This window comes from Lipotes vexillifer, unplaced genomic scaffold, assembly GCF_000442215.2.
Source record: "Lipotes vexillifer unplaced genomic scaffold, Lipotes_vexillifer_v1.1 scaffold408, whole genome shotgun sequence".
Classification (NCBI taxonomy): domain Eukaryota; kingdom Metazoa; phylum Chordata; class Mammalia; order Artiodactyla; family Lipotidae; genus Lipotes; species Lipotes vexillifer.
Window position 1 is genome coordinate 1,666,673 of NW_006787469.1, and position 15,341 is coordinate 1,682,013.

A 15,341-nucleotide genomic window follows, 5' to 3' on the forward strand; every position below is an offset into this window, starting at 1 on the left:
CGGCAGTGAAAGCGCTGAGTCCTAACCACTGGACTGCCAGGGAATTCCCTAGAGGTAATCTTTTTTAAAGTGATATATAACAACACAGCCAACTAGTAATTTCAGTAATAACTTTCTTGCAGAGTTTAACTGGTCTGTACTGTCCCCTGTAGTCAATTTAACCTGCATGGATTTACCATCCAGGAATATTTTTCATCATGGTATTATTTGAGAAAAAGTATCTGACAAAAATCCAATATTAGGGCTTCCCTGGTGGCGCAGTGGTTGAGAGTCCACCTAACGATGCAGGGGACACAGGTTCGTGCCCCAGTCCGGGAAGATCCCACATGCTGTGGAGCGCCTGAGCCCATGAGCCATGGCGGCTGAGCCTGCGCGTCTGGAGCCTATGCTCCGCAACGGGAGAGGCCACAACAGTGAGAGGCCTGCGTACCACAAAAAAAAAAAAAAAAAATCCAATATTAAAATTGCTCAAAAAAATTGCTCAAGGCACAGGATATTTTTAAAGTAAACTTTTAATGAAGTATAACATACATACAGGGAAGAGCAGAAATCACAAGCATTCGGTATGATGAATTTTCACCAAGTGAAGATTATAACCGGCACCCAAATCAAAAAATTGATTACTATCAGTACCCAGATACCTCCTTCATGTTCCCTTTTCTCTATCTGCTCCCCTCCTCAAAGGGTAGTCATTATCCTGACATCTAACACAGATTAGATCAGCACCAAGGATATTTAAACAAAAGAAACCTTCTTTGTATCCAGATAATGACCAGGCTCTCACCCTTATCTGACCTACAAAGGACCATTTCAGGGCACCTTATAGGACCCAGCTGGCTTTTCAAAGACCAATTTCAATGGCAGTGGTAGATATATTTCACCCAAAATAATGGCACCTGAAAAAAGTAAGATTTGTGAGGTTATAGTATATATTTATATTCTGTGAAATACTGATCTAAAGATTACCAATCATTTTAACTCAACACCTATTGGTAGGCCAAGGAACTAGTGTTCTATAGACATACTTTGGGGGTGAATCTCTGAAAGCATTTTGCAGAAGCTCCATTTCTAACCAAAGCCTCTATAGTTTCTGCTTCATGTTCCCACTGAGACTGACACTTTTTAAAAAAGGAGTACAGGGGTTTCCCTGGTGGTGCAGTGGTTAAGAATCCACCTGCCAATGCGGGGGACACGGGTTCGAGCCCTGGTCCAGGAAGATCCCACATGTCGCCGAGGAACGAAGCCCGTGCACCACAACTACTGAAGCCCGTGCGCCACAACTACTGAAGCCCGCGCACCTAGAGTCCGTGCTCCGCAACAAAAGAAGCCACCACGATGAGAAGCCTGCATACCACAACGAAGAGTAGCCCCCACTCGCTGCAACTAGAGGAAAGCCTGTGCACAGCAACGAAGACCCAACACAGGCAAAATTAATTAATTAATTAATTTTTTTAAAAATGGAGTGCAGAATGCCTTGGACAGTACACTATAGCCTCTCACTCTGCAGAATTTGGCTTCAAGCCGCAGACACAGAGCATCTTGGGAGAGGAAAGTGAAGAAAATGTGGAAGGAAAAATATTTCTCCTACTAACTTTCTTAGGAAAGTGGGGCATGTTAAAGGTAACAAAAGACTGGAGGTAACATATTCGGCTGAGCACCCTAATGGGTTCTAGAAAGGTCAAGACAGGCCTTGAGCTGAGTTTGGCAGTAAAGCCTGGAGAGAGATAAATCACTCTATTACTATAAAAGAATTCTGAGTTTACCAGGTTATCTCTATGGCTGGAGGGAGTAGAAAAGATGGGGTTGGGGGAGAGGGGACGACAATCTATAACAAGATGGCCAGAGGCTGAGATGGCCATTGTCAGAGGCACAGACACTGTGAAATCCCTGATATTGGGAGGGTCCAACAAAATGATTTATTGATATATACACAGTTGACCCTTGAACAACATGGGTTTGAACTGTGTGGGTCCATCCAAGTGTGGATTTTTTTCAATAGTTAATACTTCAGTACTACAGGATCCATCATTGGTTGAATCTGCAGATGTGGAACCACGTACCCTGAGGGCCGACTGTAAGTTATTCTCGGATTTGACTGTGCAGAGGGCCACCACCTCTAACCCTTGCATTGTTCACGGGTCAACTGTAACATGCTATTTGTTTACTATGTAGTACAATGGGGTAATTTCTTCTTGCACTCAAGGTGGCTTGGGGCTTTTCCCATATTTTAATCCACACCATGATGGAGATCAAAGAACATATTTCAGACCAAGTGCTTTGTAAAGCTGAATACAAAAGAATCAGCTAGACTCAGGTAACCATGAAATCAAAAATTACCCTATCACTTCCTACCACCTCTTCCCCTACCAAGAATTTGTAGAAACCAGAACAGAAAGCACTGCCTAGTGCATCACAGGTATTCAATAAATACCTATCAAATGAGTGAGTTAGTTCACTGGCTTTCCATAGAGTGTGAAATTATGTTTTAGGGGCAGAGCAAATCTTGCCTAGATTTTAAGGAGCAGGTAAGACTAACTGACACATGGAAAGTTTTCACCTTTTCTGAGGAGAAACAGCTCCTTTTACAAAAGATTTTCCATTGTTTTCCAACAAACAATGAAAGTGATTAAAGCACACATTTACAAATCACCCACTTTCTAGAAAGAAGAAAAGGACTCAAAACTAATGTGAAGGGTTTCCCTGGTGGCGCAGTGGTTGAGAATCTGCCTGCTAATGCAGGGGACACAGGTTCGTGCCCCGGTCTGGGAGGATCCCACATGTCGCGAAGCGGCTGGGCCCGTGAGCCACGGCCGCTGGGCCTGCGCGTCCGGAGCCTGTGCTCCACAACGGGAGAGGCCGCAGCAGTGAGAGGCCCGCGTACCACAGGAGAAAAAAAAGAACTAATGTGAATTCTATATCTTCACTTAGTGGTTAAATCTGAATTTATGAGCAAGATGTAATCCCAAACTCAAGTAAATTATTCAAGTATTTGGGCTGAAGGAAAAATAGAAATTGCTAGTCTGGTTAATTTTTCTAATACAAATTTATATAGTCTCCTCAACAAATGGTGCTGGAACAGCTAGATATCCACAGGCCAAAAAATAAAGGCTGACTCTTACATTTTCTATCTATCGTTACACACACACACATTTTGTTTTGTTTTGTTTTGTTTTGGCTGCACTGTGCGGCATGTAGGATCTTAGTTCCCCAATCAGGTATCGCACCCGCACCCCCTGCAGTGGGTTAAGTGCATAGTCTTAACCACTGGACCACCAGGGAAGCCCCTTATTTCTTTTTCATTTTGTATAAATATACCAAAAAATACATATATATTGTGTGTGTGTGTATACATATACATACAAAAAACTCAAAATGACAAACATCCAGTTAAAAGATAGGCAAAGGACTTGAATAGGCATTTCTCCAAAGAAGACATACAAATGGTCAACCAGCACATAGAAAAGATGCTCAACATCATTAGCCACTAGGGAACTGCAAATCAAAACCACAGTGATCTACCACTCACATCCACTAGAATAGCTAAAACCAAAAGAGAGATAATAAGTGCTGATGAGGATGTGGAGAAATCTGAACCCTCATTACATTGCTGGTAGGAATGTAAAACAGTACAGAGCTGTGCAAAAGAGTTTGGTGGGGGCTTCCCTGGTGGCGCAGTGGTTGAGAGTCTGCCTGCTGATGCAGGGGACACGGGTTTGTGCCCCGGTGTGGGAAGATCCCACATGCCGCGGAGCAGCTGGGCCCGTGAGCCATGGCCGCTGGGCCTGCGCGTCTGGAGCCTGTGCTCCGCAATGGAAGAGGCCACAACGGTGAGAGGCCTGCGTATTGCAAAAAAAAAAAGAGTTTGGTGGGTCTTCAATAAATTAAGCATAAAATTACCATGTGACCCACAATTCTACTCCTAGGTATATGCCCAAGAGAATTAAAACATAAGTCCACACAAAAATGTTCATAGTAGCCAAAAGGTGTTAACAACTCAAATCTCTACCATCTGATGAATGGATGAACAAAATGTGGTCTATGCATACAATGGAATATTATTCAGCCATAAAAAGGAAAGAAGTATTGATACACACTATAACATGGAAGAATCTTGAACATGTTAGGGGACTTCCCTGGGGGCACAGTGTTTAAGAATCTGCCTGCCAATGCAGGGGACACGGGTTCAAGCCCCGGTCCAGGAAGATCCCACATGCCGTGAAGCAACAAAGCCCATGTGCCACAACTACTGAGCCTGTGCTCTAGAGCTCGCGAGCCACAACTACTGAAGCCCACATGCCTACAGCCCCTTCTCCGCAACAAGAGAAGCCACCGCAACGAGAATCCCAGGCACTGCAATGAAGAGTAGCCCCAGCTCACTGCAACTAGAGAAAGCCTGCCCGCAGCAACCAAGACCCAAGGCAGCCAAAAATAAAATAAATAAATTTAAAAAAGAAAGAAAACATCATGTTAAATGAAAGAGTCAGTCACAAAAGGCCACATACTGCATGATTCCATTTATATGAAATGTCCATAGAGAGAGGAATGGGAAGTGACTGCTCAATGGGTATGAGGTTTCCATCTGAGCTGATGAAACTGTTCTGCAACTAGACTGTGGTAATATATAAATATATAATATATAAATATACAGTGTTGTGAATGTACTTAATGCCACTAAAATGTACACTTTGAAATGGTAAATATTATGTGTATTTTGCCTCAAAAAAAGACAAAGAGGGGACTTCTCTGGCGGTCCAGTGGTTAGGACTCTGCGCTTCCACTGCAGGGGGCTCAGGTTCGATCACTGGCCGGGGAACTAAGATCCTGCATGCTGAGCAGTGCAGTAAAAACAAGAAAAAGTACTTAGTGTGGTCTTTGCATGTAATAGGTATTCCGTAGTCATTGACTTTAATGACTGGGCAGCATGGTTTTGGTCAATTCCAGCTTTCAGTGAAGCCAGATTTTGCCCTAAACAAACATGGCCCTATGCATTTATCAGCCATTTTCTAGCTCTTCTGCCTGAGGATTATGCACAAAGGCTCAGCAACTATATTCCTCCCCCTGTTATGCTACACCCCACACCTATGCTACAAGGCTTCTAAAGAAGTCCTCCATTGTTTCTTGACAGCCGCCAGAAAGGCAAACAGCTTCATTCTATATCAGTCAATCAAAGCTGAGGAACAACAGTAACAAAATGCTGCTACTGAGTTAGGTTGGGAGGTGGTGGTAAGGAGATATTTCATTTGACTGTAAGACAATTACAAATATGAAATGATACAGCATTACATTACTCTGAAATCATATACTTACTCAAGACCAGTTTCTCAGCTGTGGCACTACTGACATTTAGGGGGGACTGTCCTGTGCATTTTAGGATGTTCAGCAGCATTCCTGGCCTCTATCCACTAGACATCAGTAGCATTCCCCAGCTGTGACAGTCAAAAATGTCTCCAGATATTTGGCCACCCAAGGGAAAATAGCCATCAGTTGACAACCGTTGCTCTAGACGAAAATACTGAACATCTTATCTAACATTAATACATATAAACTGATATACCCTAGGAATATGGGTTGGGTTGGGAAATGAGAGGGGAAAGGACAAAACAACCTACACCATCTTGGATTGCTATGGGTCAGCCTCCTGAAAGCTAACATGTTTGGAAAAGAGCTGTGGGAAAACTCAAGCAGAGAGAACCGAAATTCCCAAAGGTACATTCACAGGACCAGAGCAATGGCCACCCAAACTAAGGGGAGCTGGAGGAAAGCAGCAAGCACCTAGTGATAAATGTAAATTCATTGTTCTGCTTAGTATGTAAGTCCCCTGTGGATCAGTGATACTCAAAGATGAGTGAAGAAATGGTCCTTGTTCTCTGCATGCCAGATGCCTATTGTGTCTGCTCTCTGGATAAAGGCAGCTATTCAGACGTTGTCAGAAAATAAAGAACGGAACTGCCTACCTGAGAGTCCCATTCTCTCCTTTGTCCAGGCTGGTGAACCGGCTGTAGAGGCGGGTGATCTGACTGTGGGAAACTAAAGAACACAAAATTAGTCCCAGTTGGAGAAGTTGCCCTCCACTCGAATTAAACCTGAATGTGGCCCTTCAGAAGCCAGCTGCTCTTTTGGTCCCAGGCCAACACTAAACGCTTCAAAGTCAGTAAGGTGGGCCGAAATCTCAACTCCAACTCACCTCTAGAGTGTCAAAGCAGAAAGAATGAAAGGAGTTAGAGAATAAACCAAATCAAGAGCAAACAAAATTGACTCTCAGGAATGAAGTCTAGGCTTAATTAAGACTGTGTTAAATGTCAGGTAGTTAAGATTTAATAAAACAAGGCCAAATTTAGTTTAAAAGGAAATTGTGAAACTTTCACCTTTCAGTACCCTGACTTAGAGGCTATGAAAATGCACGCTTTGATTAAAAACACATCTCTATTAATCAGTTTGATGTTTCAGGCTAGCACAGCTGGGTAGGTAACTTGTGTTGAATTAAAGATCGGGGCTGGGCTTCCCTGGTGGCGCAGTGGTTGAGAGTCCGCCTGCCGATGCAGGGGATATGGGTTTGTGCCCCAGTCCAGGAGGATCCCACATGCTGCGGAGCGGCTGGGCCCGTGAGCCATGGCTGCTGAGCCTGCGCGTCCGGAGCCCGTGCTCCGCAACGGGAGATTTATTATAGATTTTTGAGATCAGAGTATATTTGCAATGTAAAAATTCAGTTTAACTAATAATTATTTAGAATCTGCAGAAGTTCTCTGCAGGCTGTGAGGGGTTTCATTGTATATTCTTCTATATGAGACTACCTTTAATGTATACAGAGGGAAAAAAAAAAAAAAAAGATTGGGGCTTGTGAAACAGATTGTATTTTAAAAATCTGATTTACTCCTACCCCAAGCATCAGTGGCTTTATCTTTTCCCTCAGAACTGATTTTTGCGTAAAAGATCACCACAGCCTTGGGTCAGCCTCTTCTCTGTGATGGCATGACCTCCACTGAGTTCCCAGTAAAGGAATGGGCTCAGAGAAAGAAAATTAGATAATTCGTAAAATTGTCATGTTATCATCAGATGACATTTACAAGGAAGCTGTTTTGCTCCTCATTTTGGACTAACTCAGGCACAAGCTGACAATTATGAGGTAATAACTACAGGTAGACAATGAAACTTTGGAAATGCAAAAAGGAATTTCTGGGAAATAGTTTAGTCTCTTGGCAGAATGGAGGTAGGAGGAAAAAAAGAAGTTATCAAAGGAGAAAAGACAACAGCCAAAAAGGGTGTGGCAAGTATGGACTTTGTCCTAGGCTGTACCTTCACGGGTAAAGGGGTGGCTGAGGGAGTCATGGTAGTTGTCTTCCTCCCCCAGCTCAAGAAACAAAAATCCACCTGCAGTTTTAGGAACAATGGGATAAAAAAAACAGGGCCACGGGCAGGAGAAACAGGAAGTGAGTGGCCCAGAGCTAGGAGGAGAAGACACACTGGGCAAAGCTGTGAATTCTTCAGCGTCAGGTTTCAGCGCAGGCTGGGCTCCGTTCTGTACGACTGGCTCTCTAAGGAGAGCAGAGAGCAGAAGAGGAGGCAGAACCATTCCCAGCCAGGGCAGAGCCAGCAGGGGTCCAGACACTGAAGCAGTTGTGGACCTTTCTGCTAGTCAGGCAGGTGTCAGTAGCTTGGTGTACACTCTTGTGAGAGTCAGGCTGACAGGTTCCGATTCCAATCACGGCACCACAGCTTACCAGTGAGGGGTGAGTGAGTGGGGTTGTGGAGTGAACTAACAGAATCCAGGAGAGGAAAGTGCTTGGCAAAGGTCTGGCACTTGGTAAGCACTCCAGGTTAGCTATTATCATCATTATCCTTACATTGTGAGCCTGCAGGTACAGTTTTACTGCTGTACTAATTAATCTCCAGCTTTCTCCTGATTCTGCCAGTCACAACCATTTTCTTCAGGAACCTGACTAGGCTTTGGCCTCGGGCCTCAAAGGCTGCTCTAGAACTAAAGTTCCCTTTAGTTTTCACAAAATAAGTCAGTTAAAGAATGACTAACTTTCCCAAAAGATTTTTTGAAAAAGCAAAATTCGTTCACAATCTCAACATCACTGCTTTCATTTCTTCATATATCATCTAATATGTCACTGTGTACTTTACATAAACATAATAGCTTATTTTTCATTTATTAATTCATAATTTTTCTATATTGGAGTCCTTTTTAATAACTGCATAATATTTAGTCCACTGAGTATTATATATTTCAGGTTACTTTTCTTTAACAAGGAACACATTCAAATTGCAGTTCTTTTTATGTTTTTGAGAAAACAATCTATCCACATGGTAAAAATGGTACAAAAGTGATCATAATGAAAAGTCACCCTAAGAACCGCACTCCTCAGTCTCCGTTGCCAGAGTCAAACACTATTACCAGTTTACTGTGAATCCTTCTAGAAATTCCGTATGTATGTATATATGAGTATGTACAGCAAGTTATAAAATTTTTAAGTTGGAAGAAATGTTGTCACCTTGTCCAACTTCTTCAACTAACAAGTGAGCCATCAGACATCTTTCTACTCTAGAACACCATCCAAAAGAAAGGGAGACTGAAACCTTATTAGTACGATTTTTAAAATTCCCTTAGTGAGTAATGGTATGACATTACATCCCATATTTCAGAAAAAGAGATCAGTTTATGGCTGAGTTCATAATTTACCAATATGTTAAAAATAACTGTGTAAATAAGTATCCAAACAACCATAAAACTGCTATCTTCCAGGACAAACTGGGATATGTGGAAATCAGTGGAGAAATGTACAACCAAACGCCAACTTTTAAAACAACTCAGTACGGTTACATCTCAATCTACCTCCTAAATTTCGGAACTAATGTTATAATGATATTGTTACAAAGAGCTCTGTTAGAACAGAGAAGAAGGAGGAGAAAGAGAAGGAGAAGCAGCAGCAACAGTAGCAGTAGCAAGTAAGCAGGCTTTAATTCAGGTGCTAAACTCACTATGACCAAGAATATAAAGCAAACTCCAAGGTGTATACCTCAGAGTAACTTCAAGGAGCAAAAAGGTATTGGAACCGCCACAAAGGAAGGAAGGACAAGTTTCCAGGAAACTATTCTCACCAGAAGGCGCTAGGTTAGCAGGACAAGTGCCCGAAACCTGCATCATTCTTGGTAACCCAAAGGAAGTCTCAGGAGCTGACAATTACTTTCAGAAAAGGCTGTGAATGTCGGCATATCTTGAATGAAGCTATATTTTTCTCCACTGATGGGCAAATAATTAGTTTCTATTGTTGAAAGGCTACTTAAAAGACACTGCTAATCTTCCTGACTAAAAGCCTTTCTGACTATCATTACTGTGCTCGGAGAAAGAAGGCATTTCACAGAAATGCCAAGCACTAAGGAGGAAAAGCAAAGTGAAGAGTAAAAATGAAAAGGGAATAAGAAAAAAAGTCATTTTGCCCTTGCCTTTATCCTAAATCTTAACGCAGAAGAACAGATTAATAACCTAGGTAAAGCATATACGTGCAATCGAAGGAAACTCTCAAAAGATTGAGAGGTTGAAGCCTGCACCCCTAACCATTCCTCCTGAACACTCCACACCCCAATATTTTGCATTTCCCCTGGCAAGAGGACTTCAAGAGCTGGCCTACTCTCTCAGGAAACCTAGAGATTAAGGGACTTAAAAGAGATTAAAAACAAAAACAAAAACTTTCTTATAACTGGGGATGTCTAAATACGGACTGAATGATAGATAATATTTATAGAATTATTGTCAACTTTCTTAGGTGTGATAATAGTATTCTAGTTATGTAGGGGAAAAAATCCCTATTCTCAGGAGATACATGCAGAATGCTTAAGGGGTGAATGGTTCTAATATCTGCAACTTTAAAATGGTTCATCAAAAAAATATATATAGGGCTTCCCCGCTGGCGCAGTGGCTAAGAACCCGCCTGCCAATGCAGGGGACACGGGTTCAAGCCCTGGTCTGGGAAGATCCCACATGCTGCAGAGCAACTAAGCCCGTGTGCCACAACTACTGAGCCTGCACTCTAGAGCCCACAAGCCACATCTACGGAGCCTACATGCCACAACTACTGAAGCCCACGCGCCTAGAGCCTGTGCTCCGCAACAAGAGAAGCCACCGCAATGAGAAGCCCGTGCACCGCAACAGAGAGTAGCCCCCGCTTGCTGCAACTAGAGAAAGCATGCCCACAGCAAAGAAGACCAATGCAGCCAAAAATAAAAAAATAGGAGCTGGAAGACAGCAGCAGCATCTTCTGGAGTGACAGAACCTTCAGGCACTATGGCAAGGCAGATGAGGGCCATGAAGGGGTTCTGCGTTTTGAGGCAGGAGCAACATGAAGTTGAACTTCCACTTACATTCTAGCCCAGGAAATTATTCTCAAGCAATTGCCTTTGCCTGTCTTGTGCTCTTTGTTGCAACGACAGAGAAACCCACACTAGTTCTATCATCACTACACCCTTTCAAACAAACAAAACCTCACTGGCCTGTAAAACTTACTTCCCAAACCTGTTCAGTATCTTTGCCATGTCACATGACACACACCAGAAGGTAGAGGCTAAAAATAAATCAATCGGCATTTATTACTACTCAGTTGGCATGAGTTGTTTCTCACAGATTATGTGGCTATTTTTTTTTAAAAGGTTTTAAGTAATTCACAGCCAGGTTATTGCCACACAGTTAAGTGAACTAAAGGTGGAGAATACAGAAACTCCCAAGACACTTATGACCTTTCCCTTAATGACAACTTTTATTGAAATGATTTTAATTTATGGAAATGTTGACGAGTGAAGGAAGGTGATAGAACTAAGACAATATAGCAAATGTTTTACGCCAACACAGTGTTTTTAGACAGTGTTTTTTAAACTGTTAGAAAAAACAGGATTTCTACTCCTTTCAAAGTTTTATTTCCTTAGAATTGGGAAAACATGATTCCTAATCCAATATCCCCTGAAAATAGGAAAGGTGTAAAATGCCGTCACCTCTCCAGTTATATAGCTCTAGATATAGTTTTTATAACTAGTATGTGCTAATGGTATTTTCCCAATAAGATGATTGTTATCTGTGGTTCAAAAGATAATAGCTAACACCTGGTGCTCATTACATACCCAGACACTATTCTAAGTAGTTTACATTTTTCTCATTTTATTCTCACTAGGAATCCTATAAAGTAGGTACTATTATTATTCCCATTTACAGATGACAAAGTTGAGGCTTACAAGGAATTCTTATTTAGAATTACTTTTCCAAACACTTAGAGATTAAATTTCAAATACCGGATAACCTAGTCATACATGAATTCTAATCAATGTAGACTTATGAATGCAAAGCTTTCATACTGAATATAAAGTCAGTTTTACTCAATCATGCTACATTTTCTTACTGGCAAAGCGAGTAAAGAAATGTCTTATACTTGTTCTTAACTTGTGTTTCTGATTGATAGTTCCCCAAACTCTTAACAGAACAAGAAGCAGAGGAAAACAGGACTAATTCCACCTCTCTACCCAACCCTCAGGTATCCATTGTTTTTATTCTTCTAAACCTTTTGCATCATGCTAAGATTAATGCTTTAAAAATCAACTCTGCTGATCGGCACTAACTGGATAAATTGATGGCTCAACTCCCACAGCAGAAGAACGACAGGTAGCATGCTGGGGGAGAAAGCACCTGGAAGCCACCCAAAATGCCCTAGGTTAATTTACCCAAATCTAATCAATTCATGCATGAATCAAGGCCCAATTCCTGTCCTCCTCAAAGCCAGCTCACAAGGACTCTTCCCTGAGTTCTGAAAGAGATGCCACACAATTTCAGGTACCCTATGTCCTGATGCTAATCCTAACTCCTGTGAGCTTATCTCTATGACAGGTTTGTGAGCATCTTTTGTCACCATATGCTTTGAGTACCCAGTATCGTACTGAATATAGACATTGCAAAAATTCAGTAAGTACCTGTTTCATTAGGCTTTCTGGCTCAATACATACATTTGTACTGGTTGTGGCTGAGACTCTCCCTCAGGCTTGATTCACTTTTCGGCAACTAGGAAAATAGTTCTGCAGGAGTACTCAGTTCTCACAAGGTCACACAGTAAAATATAATCCAGAGTCCTAAGGCAATTGAGGCCACTTTCATTTTGTCAAATGTAATAAAACCAGAATGAGATTATTGCTCCCTTCCTCTTAAGGCAAAAATAGCTTTTTCCCACCCTCACTCTGGTTTACACTCCCTCATTATGTGACTTTTAATTTTAAGCATGAATGCTTTAACGCTGGTGTCACCTTAGACCCACAGTAGTTCTTATGTTCTCACAAGTGTGGCCAGAGGTCATAACCACAAAATGTAATAAAATGCTTGCTGAATCCAAACTGCCTACGTTTCTACTCTTGAAGTCAGGGTAAGTCATAAAATGACCATAAGGTCAAGTGGCCAAATAAGTACTGCACATTATAAACAGCTAACTACTTTCTGTTATTCATTCAAAATCATCAAAAGGACTACACTGGTAGGGGGTGAGGTCCTTAAAGTCTTTATGGAGAGGCTTAATGGCGGTAAGTTAGGAGATGCTGAAAGCAGTAAACCAATCTGACAAGGGATGAGGCTAGATAACACCCCTTCCAACTTGAAGATTCTAGAAAGTTGAACTTGTCAGAAAGCATGGGACAGCATTTAATTTATCTCAGGCCACCACTGCCTGAATAATTCTGAGGTTCCCCCAGCACTCAGTATTATCTGCGAATGGACCACTGAGTTATTTACTGGTCATCTCATTATCAAAGACAGGTATCATGAAGACTCAGAGCCCGGATGTTTACATAACTCATGTAAAATACAAGAGTCATAATGAATTACTGAGAAGAGAAAATAATGTATGCATTATCAAGGACTACACAAATGTATGATGGTGTTTTACCGGGCTTCTGAATTCCCAAAACTCTGTTGCCCCTTTCCAGTTAATGAGGAAGAGACTGGACTGTAAAAAATCAGTTCCTAGTACAAATTCACACTGAGGTTTTTGGAGCATATCCAATTTCCACGGCGACTGCATGAAGTACAGCAGCATAGTAGAAATCAATAGATCTGAAATTAGGACAGCAAGCATCCTCACTGTAAATAAAAAACTGGTAGTCACAGTATCCGTGCTTTCTCTCCACAAGCTCAGAATGAAAGAAGTCTCATATTCAGATCCCTGATTCTTTAAGGTGTCCCGTCCTGTCTTCCAAAGCCTTACTGTACGATCTCACTTTCTGGATTTATTTTTCCGGTTGTGGCAAGAATTTGTTTGATTTCCCACAGTTGTCAGTGGTTTTAAATCCTTGCCCAGAAACGTCACAGGAACGGACAATGTTTTCTACAGAATCCATCCACAGTTCCTGAATTTGAGGTTGGTGCGAGGAAAGATAAAGGAAAAGAGTTCGGGGGCTTTCAAGAGCAAGGGGAAGAGAAAAGAGCGGGATCAGTGATCTACTGGTGATCATGACTCCCGCCTTTGCTGGGAAGGACAGCCCCACAAGAGGCACTGCCCTGCTCCAGGTAGCTGTAGCTTAAGAACTGGTCCTCCATCATCCCCGAAGCTCCAGCGCTGGAGGCTGCCCAGGATCCCCCCAACCTCCCGGCACCTCATCTCCAGACCTCAGCAACAGTCGCCCTTGGTCCTGAGGCCAACCGGAGGCGCTCGGCCGCGTTTCCACCCCCTACCCGAACTCACAGCCAGTTTCCTTCTTGATCTCCTCGAGCTCTTCGTCCCGCAGTAACGTGGAGGCCCGGGACCCCATCACCGAGCCGGGAGCTCCTCCGGGAGCAGCGGCGCCAGAAGCGACAGCGGCGGCGGTAGGGAGGGAAGAAGGGGAGGAAGAACCAGGGGTCAAGAAGGGAGAGGGCAGTGGTTCTACTGTGGACTGGGAAGGGAACCCAGGGGTGGCGCGCGGGGGAGGGCGGCCCGGAGGCCCAGCCAATTGGGAATGAGGCTGAGCTCAGCGCCGGAGCCTACGTCGACATTCCTAGCTCCAGCCCCCGAATGAATCAGCCCAGCGCCAGGCCAGGTCTAGCTAAAGACGGACCACGCCCCCGGAAACATGATGCCACCGGCCTTAAAGGGGCAATTCTGACCCTAGCGCCCGCAATTAAAAGGGCAACGCCATTGACCCACTGTTTTACTACACAATAACGTGTGGCAGGCGGTGTAGCCAACCTGTTTCTCACAGAATTCTTACACTAGAAATCCCACCCTACGGTTGGCATGGATTGCGGAGAGAAACAATAAAAACAGACAAAACGTCGCTTGAGTGAACGCTAGGGTGTGTCTCCCGGGAACTGCATGCTGGGAGTTGCACCTCCTGATTCTTCCTGGGGGCCCTCTCTCCTCTCGGCCGCAAGGGGCGCTCGGGAGCCAGCCTCGGGACCGCGCGCCGATTGGCTCCTCGGGAAACAGACGGGACGTCTGGTTCAGGCCGGCTGGCGTCCGACTTGTAGAGTGGGTTCCCAGCGCTGCGTACTTTAGTTTTCGGGACTGTCCTTTGAAAACCGCCACTGCGGGCTTGGAACTCCCCGAGAGTTCTTCCTTAACAGCAGTCCCTCTTTTTTCACTTCAAGACTGAAGCTCGAGGAACTCACCATTTGGCTGAAATAGAGACAAGATTTCCCAAAGTTTCGTCGGAGGAAAAAGAAAAACCTAACGGCGGAGGAGAGAATTTCTAGCGTATGGCCCGCCGTTTATTTGAAGTTTCTTATTTTGCCTTAAAAACGAGGAAATTTGCATTTTGTTCCTGTGGCATATTTTTGTTTGTTTTCTTGAAAACATTTAAAGCCACCCGTTAAATTAGTACACCCTTTAAGGTGAACCAGTTCTTCTCCTGTGGCTTCAGTGCCTTTACACCCCTTACCCACCCCTCGAGTGTTACTTTGTACAGAACTGGTTTGAGTTATGGAAGAACTAAATTCTGACCGCTATCACTTAGTACTTAAGCACTAGAACCCTGTATTAGCGAGCTGGTCAAGTCAATTTAGGTTACTAGTCTTAAGCTTTACCTAAGGCTTTGACGGCTTAGCAAAGATACTGAGGTTCTAGTCTTACTGAATTGTTTTCACGATAGACTTACTTTTGTCTGACCTAATGATGTCTGCCTGAATAAGCAGAGTGTGACATGTTGGATATGCCCATCTAGGCCACAGGACCTTCTTTTTATTCTGAGAGCGTAAGTATGGTAGAAAAACCTGTGATGTCACCGACGTGAATGTCCATTTTCTGAGTCTGTCTTGAAGCCCATCTCTAGGTGCTGACCTTACTCGCTCTTTCCTAATCTTGAATCTTTTTTTTTTTTTTTTTTTTTTTCGGTCCGCGGGC

At 43.2% G+C, this 15,341-nt stretch overlaps 2 protein-coding genes across 2 annotated transcripts in view; one reads left to right on the plus strand and one right to left on the minus strand.

Moving 5' to 3' along the window:
- The window catches only part of CHP1 (calcineurin like EF-hand protein 1), a 39,197-nt gene extending 25,196 nt beyond the window's left edge, over nt 1-14,001 (minus strand). The window contains exons 1-2 of the mRNA XM_007460157.1: nt 13,707-14,001; nt 5,955-6,027 (exon numbers count right to left, since the gene is read on the minus strand). Coding sequence (XP_007460219.1) covers nt 5,955-6,027; nt 13,707-13,773 — 140 coding nt within the window. The 5' untranslated portion in view covers nt 13,774-14,001. The remainder of the gene's footprint in view (nt 1-5,954; nt 6,028-13,706) is intronic.
- A 497-nt stretch (nt 14,002-14,498) lies between these two features.
- Nucleotides 14,499-15,341, plus strand: part of EXD1 (exonuclease 3'-5' domain containing 1) — a 38,203-nt gene continuing 37,360 nt past the window's right edge. The window contains exon 1 of the mRNA XM_007460158.1: nt 14,499-14,701. The gene's annotated coding sequence lies outside the window, so the exon portion shown is untranslated. The remainder of the gene's footprint in view (nt 14,702-15,341) is intronic.